This window comes from Mesitornis unicolor, unplaced genomic scaffold, assembly GCF_000695765.1.
Source record: "Mesitornis unicolor isolate BGI_N332 unplaced genomic scaffold, ASM69576v1 scaffold941, whole genome shotgun sequence".
Taxonomy (NCBI): Eukaryota; Metazoa; Chordata; class Aves; order Mesitornithiformes; family Mesitornithidae; genus Mesitornis; species Mesitornis unicolor.
Genome location: NW_010165567.1, coordinates 135426 through 146876, shown reverse-complemented (window position 1 = coordinate 146876; position 11451 = coordinate 135426). Strand labels below are relative to the sequence as shown.

General features: G+C 40.9%; 1 protein-coding gene across 1 annotated transcript in view; it reads right to left on the bottom strand.

Annotated features, from left to right (window-relative positions):
• Positions 1 to 264: 264 nt before the first annotated feature.
• TSPAN9 (tetraspanin 9) overlaps positions 265 to 11451 on the bottom strand; it is a 92855-nt gene continuing 81668 nt past the window's right edge. Inside the window, exons 2-7 of the mRNA XM_010194654.1 lie at positions 5766 to 5957; positions 4002 to 4076; positions 2347 to 2448; positions 1668 to 1799; positions 1464 to 1547; positions 265 to 662 (exon numbers count right to left, since the gene is read on the bottom strand). Coding sequence (XP_010192956.1) covers positions 591 to 662; positions 1464 to 1547; positions 1668 to 1799; positions 2347 to 2448; positions 4002 to 4076; positions 5766 to 5957 — 657 coding nt within the window. The 3' untranslated portion in view covers positions 265 to 590. The remainder of the gene's footprint in view (positions 663 to 1463; positions 1548 to 1667; positions 1800 to 2346; positions 2449 to 4001; positions 4077 to 5765; positions 5958 to 11451) is intronic.

Below are 11451 nucleotides of genomic sequence, written 5' to 3'. Positions count from 1 at the left end.
AATAAATGTGTAAAACCAAAAACAGTAAGAAGTTATAATTCAGGCAACTAAATTCTAAGCTATATCCATCATAATAATCATCATCATTATCATAATAAAAAAGTATACACCGTAAGGTACAAGAAGCTGCAGAGGAAAGCAGCTCCAATTCCTAGGATTCTCAGTTAGACTGGCTTTTCCGAGTCTTCCAGTAAATTGGACATGAGGGTTGAAAACTTAATGGAAGACTTTGAAGAATTCTCCCTTGAAGTTGAACACACATACTTTTTGCACATATAGCATGGATTAGTAGAGCAAAACATTTTCTTAAGTTAAGAAACATTCTTAAAGCAGATCTATAATTTTGTGTAGAAAATCCATTTGTTTGGGGGGTTTCCCCCCTCTTTGGCAAATAAATGGCAAATGTGAAACAGACAAAAAAATGAGTCAAATAACAAGTTGTGGTAATAACTGGACAAGTAACAACAAAGTAGATGGGTCAATGGGACGGATTCCTTCAGCAGGGCTAGGCTTGATACTCTTTGTGGTCTTTCCTTTTGTTTGTTTTTATGATGAGACAGAAGAGTTGATGTAATAGTGTTTCAGAGGCTTTAGGCATCATATTTTTTGCCAGTCCTGTGAATCTGCTGGAAGAGTGTCATGGAGAAGGCCATGCCAAGAATCTGAAGGAAAACAGATAATAAGGGCTTTAGTACAGGGAGACTGCCAAAACTGCACTGCTGACCTCTGTTCATGGACCAGCTGTAGCTTTAAAAGTCATTCTACACAAGCCATATTTCTCATGCTTCAACACTGATCAGTAAACTTGTATGTATGTTGTTCAGGCATACAGTGACATCCAGAGATGCATCTGTCAGAGCACAGATGGAGGCAAAAAGCTCTCAGGGATCTTTGTCATATGAGCAACAATTTTTCAGAATCAATACATACGAGTCACTCTTACTTTTTACCCAACAACTTCTGCTTGTTTAGCCAGATAATTGTGACTGAAAACATCAGATCCAGATATTCTCTCCCAAAAGTACAGCAGTGATACAGGAGGACCAAAACTTTAACAGATTATGATGATACTACTGCATTTTTTAAAAACACGTTGACCTAACTCCATTCAGTAGCCATAATTTGACTAATTTTGGCAATTTCTGTAACCTGCTTCCAAAATTTTAAAAAACAGTTCCCTAAGGGACAGTGTAACAAATGGCTAGACATGAGAACTCCAAAGTGGTGCTCTGAACTCAAAACGCAGGTAAGCAAACCCCACTGTAGCACGTCTTCTTTGCACAACTGACTACTGACCTGCTTCCTTTCTGAGTTGATGGCCTTAAATGATCTCCTAAAACAAATCTGACATTTTTTATTTCATGAGCAAACTCAAAGCAGTTGAGCACCACTTTTCACACGGCAGAATCAAGAAGGCTGACAGCAAATCAAAGCCACGTTGACAAACATCATACCAGTATTACCTGCATTATGAGGATGCACATCCCAATCGAACCAAGGACGTGCTTATTCTCATCAAACCAGGTCATCACTCTCTCATAACATCCCTGAAATCATGAAAGATGAAAATCGAAATTCCAAGGTCACATTTCCTTTCATATGCATTCCCTCTATTTCCTTGCTTCCCACCCCTCCCTAAGCCTTGACCTGGGCAAAACGAGCCTTACCGTTTTCCACACTAATTCGGTGGAGTTGCGTCCACAGTCTTGGGAGTTTTCCGTACAGCATCGGTCTGGGACAGTGTTTTCTCCCAGCACTGGGTACCAATCCGTAAAGTCATTCACACCACAGCATTTCATCTATGGCAAAAGTAAAGGATTAATAAATTAACTTAACAAGCACAATTTGTGAATCATGCACCAGCACAAACCTTTGCTTTACTTTATACCACTGTGTATTTTCAAAAGGATTGCCACAACATTTTTGTATTTTTAAATTACTTTGTGCTCAGTGATCACTGAAAGCAAATACTTAAGAACATAAAAAACTGACCAAAACCCAAGAAAATAAACCATCCCATATCCAAGGTATGTTAGTCTTCTTGTCTGAGAGACATGAGCCCAAACATAAGTTAAGCTGCCCACAACTGATGAATGGCAAAAACATAGCTGCCAAAGCTGCAGTTCTACCTATGCAGGTTTTGCTGCTTCTCCTCTGTTTCAGACCATCTCTGTTCCTGTGATAGGCACAGGAAATCTCAGAGAGAGGTAAGCATCTTTCACCTTACAGAGTACACTCTGATCTTGCATTAGCCACCTCTTAGACTTAGCATGGATGTCACAGTTAGCAGACTGCAGCAGCCTTTATGACCCAATAGGTTTTTTTTCTACTGAGAAAATATGTTACCTCTGCTTGAATGATATTCCATGCATTTTTCAGTCCAACATTATTTTCTGAATTGTATAGCTTCATACCTTCCTTCAAATCCTTCTTTGCACTCTCACTGACCTGCATCATGTAAAAAATACAGTAAGTCAATGCACTTCTGTTAAAAGGAAAGCACCATGTGGTACAGGCTTGCATATAGAATGTATCTCTCTTACCTTCTCTCACCACAAAGTTAACATGGGTAGAAAAGCCCCATCATAGTTTCAAGACTCTCACAAGTCAGTGGGACCTTTTAGCACCTGCCAAGGCCTAGTCTCTCGCTCAGATTGCAAAATACTGGATTAATTCTCATGAGATAGGAAACCAAACAGTTCCCCTCTACTAAGAGTCCAGCATACAGTCATCATCTGATTCAAACTAACTGTGGAGTGATCAGCAGAAAACTGCCGAGCCTACTTTAACTTTGCTAGAGACAGCTGTTGACAATACCCCACAGCTGCCTCTCCTGCCTGTAACTTATGGCCTACTTTTATTTGCTAATATCATAAAATCAGAGTCCCAGCCTCCCAACTTTAACATAATTATCCCTTGCACAGGTTCAGGCAGGCTATAATAAATGGCCAATATAAAATCAACTGAAAAAGGGAACTACTACTGTTCTCCTTTAGGATTTACACTTTTCAAATGTGCTCTTCCTTCTTTAAAGGAGACAGCTGGAATGATTAACAGGAGATCTGAGATACCCCATTTCTTCTATAAATTTCAGTCTGACCCTGGAGTCCCAGATACAGGTAGGACCATACCTTCACTCTGACAGCAGAGCTGGCAGCAGAGAAAGGATTAACCTACGGGTCCTGGCATAAAGGTCAACTATATTATAAGATTTGTTTCATCCCTCTTTGACATCCCATTCAAAATCAGAAGTTCACCCCAGCTGAAAGTGGCAGGTGTCATAATGATAACCTGGGAAGAGATACAAATCTGGTAGGAGTTCAGTTTTAAAATCAGTCCAGACGTACTTGTACTGTAAGGCTCTGTCCTGTGTTTACAGGATTTTTCCAGTTTTACTAATCTGACAGGTCAGCCAGCTGTGCCTACTTCACTTAGTCTCCACTAGACAGAAGATTCCTACAGATGGGCTTTATGAGAAGCTGCCTCTTGATCTGCTCCACATCCTTGTCAAGACCCTCTGGGCCTGTGTAGTCAAGTGAAATGGCTGGTGGCATCTGGAATAACCTGTGAATATCCCAGGCCTCTCTCCTCCAGTCCTGTTCAAGGGTTGTCTATAAGAAGTTGATTGGGTCTTAAGTAGGCCCTCCAATAACCCAGGTCCACAAGATGATCAACTTCTTGCAGAGAAATTAAATAGCTATGTTGAAGGCTATCTTCTTCTTTTAGAAGAAGACTAAATGGGAGGCGTTGGACCATGTTTTTTGGTTTTATTTCAGGGAGGAAATTGTAAAGCTCAGCAGGTTCTTCTCTCCTGTTTGCATTCCTCATCACTTTCTCCTCTCCTTGAAGAAGCAGCTTACAGAAAACAGCCAAGATCTCAAGGTTAAACCTTCACTAAAGGGAAGAGCAAGGAGAATACACATACCTCCATCAAACAAAAGCAAACTGAACCTGGTTTACATGCTAGTACAGATATTAATCTATATGGCATATTTGCTTACCTTGTCCATATAAACAAAGAACAAAATGAGTAATATCAGCTCCGCCAGGAGAATTACCAGCAAAACGATGAAAAACTAGAACAAAGAAAAAACAGACAGTATGTACACACTTGCCTACTTGAGAGCAAACCTGGGGCTGCTAGAAACTTGGAAGACTATGGGCCTTGTCCTCTAAACCTTCCTACTGCTGCCAATACCATGCAAGTTTCTTTTGAAACTATTCAGGCACATTGATACTATATTGCCACTACAGCTCCTGTAGGTCTTGCCATCAATGAGGAAGCTCACTGTCTAGCATCCTCTAAATCTTAGGTTTTGGCCTACTATGAGTTTGCGGGTTTCAGCAATGCTTTTTTCTTGGTTTTTTGTTTGTTTGTTTTTACTGTTGTCACAGCACACAGCCCTGGTAATCTCTTTCCTTCATACAAACTACAGAACAGATGCTACACCTGTTACCACAAAGATCAATGTGATGTGCCCCAGGAGTGATTCCCTAGCAAGTGGGCTTTAACCACATCTGCCTGCCTGTTGGAACAGACATTACACTACTGAGCACTTCTATTCCCAAATCTCTGCAGCTGAAATCTCTCTGCAGGGGCACCCCAAGTCTGAGCTCTAGTAGTTTCTGACTACTTCATGCCCACTATTTGCCTTTGTGTACTAGTGGACTGCCACATAGGCATGGCATCCCCCATAGAGACACTGGGGGAGATGTAGTATACACAGCACAGCAAATCCTCCAATCAGAAACTCATGATAGTCATGATAATATATAAAGACTATTGCAGAACTTTGTAAGAATATAAACACTCTTCAAAAAACCACCAGAAAATTCAGCTGGTGTTTTTGTTTGTGTGGCTGAATGACATAGACTTTACTACTATTCTCTTTCCTAAGCTGTACAATATACAAAAGCAAGCAGCAGATAGCAAAAAAAATAGGTGGACATTTGCCCTCCGGTTTAATTCTCTGAGGTGGTCTAAGGAATGATGCCCTGCTATTCCCCAGCACCATGCAACATTTACACAAGGAAAACTCACATGCTCCTTAATGACACAGCACCTGTGATCCATAAGCTGTAACTGAATTGGAAGCTGTCTGCTTTGAATGCCCTTCTCCCACCTTCTGCCACAATACTTCTCTCCTTGGGGCGGGGAGAAGCATGATGAAGCCTCCTGGGTTTATGTAAGAGGACTGACCTAAACTATGTTTGCTGAAAGGGGTTCCCAACCTCTGTGCTTCAGTGCTGGACAAAGACTGTCAAGGATCAGATTTTTATTTTTTTTTTACTGGTAAGGCCTGGCCTAGACCTTGACTTCTTAACTTTGTGTCAGATGGTTTCCACCAACCTCTGACAAAGACCTTAGATAAGGACAAAGTAGAAAATAGCCATGAGAAGTTTTGAGTGGCATCCAAAAGCAGCTGTGCTTAAGATTTTTCAGTCAATCCTTCTAACAGACATTTCCAGAAGGGCTGTCCAGGGTGACCCTGCTGCTCATGTTTAACTATTCAGAGGTAACTGATAGCAATTTGCTTTGCTATCTGTTACATTAGGGCACACAGCAACATGGATACATTTGCTAATACACCAATGATATCACTGTGATCAAAGCTGTGGGATGTCATACTGAAAGCATACAGAATATTGAAAGCCAAGGGCAATATTTCAGTGATCCACAAGACTACTTTGCACTGGCCATTTAAATAAAATAATAACAAAGCAATGGTCATTGGTCTTGGTGAAAAGAAATAGTCATGTCTTACACTCAACAGGAGGCACTTGTTTTCCTTGATAGCACCTAGGCAGCCCAGAAAGCCGGTCACCATGATGACTGTGCCAATGGCAATGACTAGATTGGCAGCTGAGAGCGACGGAAAGCTTGGAGAAAATGTGGCAAAGTTTCCTTGCGAAACTGACAGCCAGATGCCCACACCCAGGAGTCCACAGCCACATAACTGCAAAGAGACAAACAAAAGAAAGGTTTCAACATTAAAATAAATGGCACTGGCTCCTTCCCCGCAACCCGACTCTGAAAGGAAAGAATTCTGTAAGCAAATTCTCAGGTAATTGTTCTGCAGTAAAGCTCTCTCTGGCTTGGTGCTGAACAAGGTGAAACTAAATGTTCTGACCCAGACTTGGTCATATCACCTATATTTATGAATCTATTCAAAAGTCACTGGATGGCAGAATTCTCTTTTTAAAGACTCAGCACATGAAACCAAGGCTACTCTTTGATCTCTCAACAGCACAACCCCATGCAATTTTTCTGTAGGAAGATACAAATCATTATTTGAAAGAATGCTCCATTGCACTTATTTCTGCAGTCATCTACAATGTCTCAGAGGATCCAGCCCCATATTTTCTCATCCTAGGGCAGGCAAGGAAGTCTTAAAGATAATTATGATCAACAGTATCATTTCAATAAATATTTGTCATAGAATACTCAGTCCCAGTAGCCAGTTTGAGTTTTAGTAAGAGTTCTCATAGCTTTACTGTTGTCTGCCAGTGTCCAACATCACAGAAATCATGTTTCTAGGTTTATTATCTACAGGAAGCTCAATTTCTGTTACTCTCTGTCAGAGACAGAACTTAAAGGAAATGCAAAGCTGTTAATAAAACAAAATAAACTTCACTTTGCTGCTCACTCTTAACAATACCATGTCTGGTTAGGGAAATAAGGTTTTTCACCCTAAGTCATGGGGCAGGTCTTCAGAACACCAACCAGGTGTTGCACTACAGCGGGCCTAAAAGCTTGAAGTGATTTCTCATTGCCTTTCATGGTATGTCATCAAGGTCAGTGTGAACTTGGAGTACCAGAGAACTGTGGTGGGAGATGGAAAACAGAAGTCTCCTGATTGCATCCTGCAATGCTCAGTGGACTCAGTGGACATCACCACAGGTTTAAACTGTCTGCAGTTAATGGAATCAGGTGCCCTATTGCTCCTGCTTTAAATTTCATCTACTCTGTCCTTGAATTGCTGCAGTTTTGGAGCCTCAAGCCCTCTCACGAATCCACTCTGTGGCTCAGCTGCTTCAATCATTAGATGAGAACTGCAGGCAGTTGTTCAGACTGAGAGCTTGCTGGTTCAGGAGGTTAGAAGCAACCCTTCACCACACAACATTCATTTAAGGTTTTAAATGGCATTTCTAAGCTGCCAGTGCTGTAAATTGTCTATAGTTGATGGCACCTCAATCAATGACTTCATGACACTCCATGGATGAGATGGTAAATGTTTCCAAAGAAGTTTCTAGCAAAGACTGAAATTGTTCGGTGTAACTTTCCTTCAGAACCTGGATTCAGAATTTAAAGGTTATTCACAAACATGTTCCTTGAACTTCCATCCTCTTTGAGGCTCCAAAATCACAGCTCTAGCTCACATGTTTTGAAAGAGAGCAGTGAATTCTGGAATCATCAGGCCAAAAGCAATAGATCATTGCAGAGAAACAAGGTAGTGGTAAGAGCAAGATCAGGGCAAAAGGCTTGCACAGGAAGGGCAAATAAAGTACAGAAAGGAGCACGTGCAATCAGTTGAAAGATCTGACCGTGAAGACTTGCTCCTCAGTATCTAACTCCAATTATGAAGATAGTAGCAAAAAGGTAGAAGAAAGAAGACCTTACCAGCATCTCTTTACCATTTGAAAAAAAAACAACACAATTTTTGATGAAGATTGGGTCTAGAAGAGAAACGTGGCTAGGAAATCACTTCAGAAGGCTCATGTTTGTGTTTAGAGACAAAGTGAGAAGCACCTAATTGCGAAGATGAGAGAAGGGAGAGCTACCTTCAAGTGTAGGAAATCATGAAGGTGTCAGGCCCACTGCTGTGCTCCATGGGATGGACAGGAAGACAGAAAAGGACTATGAGCAGAAGGAGAATCAAAACTGGAGTGCAGAAAAATGGACAGACATCCTCTGTCCCTCTGACAGAGTCTCAGTTCAGGAGACCCTTTATATACACTTCCATATAGGAAAGGTAACTTCTTCACTTGCTTGTGGTAGCCACTCTAGTATTTTGGTAAACTCAGGAGCAAAACACTTTGCTTTTTGTCACAAGACCTGTCACTTACTGCATCTTCACCTTTCCACAGTGCCTCTAGAAGGGAAGAAGCAATTCGACAGGATGTGAAATGTTTGCAACAAAGCTCCTGTGGATTAGCAACACATCTGTGCTGTCCTTAAGCAGACCACTATGGAGATACAACTTGAATGTCAGACATTCGAACACGTTGGGAGAAGAGTCTTTTACAATGCAAAATGAAGTGGTTTGTCAGCTGAGGCAGCAGACATGTCCACATTTGCTCTTCTTTCCTGCAATTCTAATGTCCCGCTGAAGACAACCATGGAATAACTCCTTTCCAAGTGCTACAGTGATTGGGTTAACGTGCCAAAGTGCACAATGTGATTACAGATCCGTTCAGAGCTTTCTGACAACATACATTAGTGCACTACTACAGTTGTACCACAGCGTCTGCACTGATCATGCTCTCACCATGGCTGATTCCCAGGCCCTCTGGGCAACCTAAGGAAAGTTCTCCTTTACAGACTATTTACCTCCCAAAGTAAGAATTCTCCATCGCCAGATTACAGTGAAAGTTCAGATTACATTAAAAAATCAGGTGATGGAGGAGCTATTAAAGACCAAGGCTGATCTATGCAAACAGGATTATCTACACCCACTGAAGAGAGTAAACAGGAAGACTGGCAAGAGATTTGATAAAAAACATTACATCCTTAAAACATCCACAAGGTGGCATCCCATACCAAATAGCACTAGCAGTTTAAGTCAAATTTTATTTTTCTTCTCTCCAGAGCTCCTCAATTTTTGCGCTTTCTTCTCTGTTTTTATTTCTGTCATTCTACTAAGTAGCAGTATTGTTGATGCTAAAATTTATGCTTTGAACTCTAAAAAGGCTCTCACAGCTATTTATTCTCAAAGGATCCACCTCTTTATGTTTGGTACAGGTGAACCCTGGAGGGTGAAAGCAGCAAAAATATACGAAGTCATCTTATTAATTCCTTTTTCACCATATAATGAAATAATGTACGCTGCTTTGTATTTAATTACATGAGAGTGATGGCACTGACATTCCTTCCCCACGGAAATGGTTCAACAGCATAATAAATTGCACTAGATTTTTCTCTTCAAAAAATGCTGTCTTATTTCCCTCTCATTATTAGAAATTATCATCCTCCAGGCAACCATCAAGTCTCTCCTTCCTCTGGTGTTTATGTCAGGAAGGTAACTGCAGAACACTATCATAAACTCAGTCACATACACAGATTTATAGAGTAATTTAGTCCAGCTATGGCACATATATTGTGAGCTTGTAAGCAAACCAAAGGAAAAACAACTTTCCTCACAGTTTCTCCCTCACTTTGCTAATTTCCTATCAAAGCCTGAATTCTCTTCAGTACCTCAACACCTATCTGTCATCATCACTGAGCCCAGAAAATATACAGCAGTCTAGGCAACATTAAAGTCTCAACTGCTACAAGAGAAGTTAGAACTCAAGATGAAAGTTAGCACTCCAGGTAAACCCAGAGAGAGAGAAACCCAAAAGCAAGTCTTTTCCTGACAAATGCTATCATCAGAGTAGGAAAAGAACTCTCTTATTTTATTCTGAATTTCTGAGCATTGCATGAGCTAATACAACAATACAAACTTTGACAATACAGCATCATATCCAGATTTAGTTGCCTTAACCTAAAGAAGATTTAGTAAGGGTTTACAAGACCTAAGGAAGGACAACACAGATGGCCAGAGGTATGCCAAGTCTGACATATTGTACAGAAGGAGATTGTGCACAGGATTATCTAGCCTGGGAGGAATTATTAGACAGGATGTGAATGCAATACTTACAACTCTAGAGGCCAGTAGGAAAACCAAACAGCCTGTCTCTTTACTCTTTTCCAATAATAGGAACCAGGGGAATATTAGGAAGCATTATATTTTGTTTCACATAACTGAGAAGTAAAATGATAAATTATGCCATAGATTATAAAAAGAATCAAGTATTGTGGCCACACTTGTCAGTAAGGGCTAGATCATTTTATTTATTCAGAATAGCATTTGTAGCTTGTTAGTATATACACAAATAATGACATTTTATGCTTCTCAGAATAAGATAATACATGCAGAAGCCACACAGCAAACAGGTTGGGGTAAAGAAGGGTTAGGATATGCCGTTGTGGTACTGTTTATTACTAGAATAATATTGATAGACTCACCCTAGAAGTAAGTCATTGAACAGCATCAGCAATCTGACAAGGCAGGCATTACCAAGAGGAAAAGGGATGAAGCCATCCTCTTGTTGACTTTCACCATCATTCCATCCCATGCACACAACGTGTGATGGAAAAGTTGCACCACTAGGTGTGCGAGAGAGAAAGAGTGGAGGGAAGATTTTATTCTTGACACCAGACTTTCTACTGCTAGTTAAACACCAGGGGAGCTCTTAACAGACTTGGAATAGAACAGAGACTGTAGAAACCAAATAATGGGAGATAACCACTAGGTACAAAAAGAAGCAGCAAGTGTCTCAGTTTGTACCTCTACTTTGAATAGCATGCCCTGGGCCATCTGTGGCCCACTTACAGAGAACAAAAAGCTCCCCACTTTCCTCTGTGCTGTGTTAAAACAGGCAATCTTGCTTGAAGCAAAGATGATACAATAAAAAAATACATGGAACAGCTTAACCATGGGCACCATAAAAATGGCCAAATGCACAGGAGGTTTGTTACAAGGAATTACTAATAGCGTGACTGCAAAAACAAGTGTCAATGGTGGAACTGATTTCAGGACAACTGCAGTGACAAGAAGATGCTCTGAATTAGGCTTTGACAGGACTCTATTTAAGCAGTAAGTCTACAGGGAGATGACCTGCACCACAAGGACAAGCATGAAGAAGCCATGTGGACAAGCAGAATGCAGCCTCAGAGCCTAGAACAGAGAAATTTTTCAGTGTCCAGGTGGCTTTTAAAACCTTCCCTTCTGCTGGGGTCAGCAACACTTTGGAAAAGCTGCCAGTAATATTTTCCCTCTGTTTGGTAAGTCCTACAAGGTAAGAGTTACCTAGCTTAGCTCTTCTTTTCAAGATAGGTTTTCTACCATTTCTCCAACTGACTCTCAGACCAGTCAGTGCGCAGACCACATGAGGATGAGAATGGCCCTTATGAAGCAGCACAGTTTTCTCACTCTGTCCTTTTTGTGTGTGTGTGGGGGGGGGGTGGGGGGGGGGGGGGAAGGCTTGGTTTGTTTGTTTGTTTTCCCTTCTCCTTCATTTCTAGTATCTTAATGAGCTCACATGTTTCCTATCAAATCAAGCAGCAGCAAATCTTGGAAAACAGTGTGAAAGGCTGTTTCTTCCCACCATGCAGGAATTTTAAAAGAAAACTCCTGAGAGACATAAATATGGACATCATCTTCTTTAGCAGCTGGAAACCTGATTCCA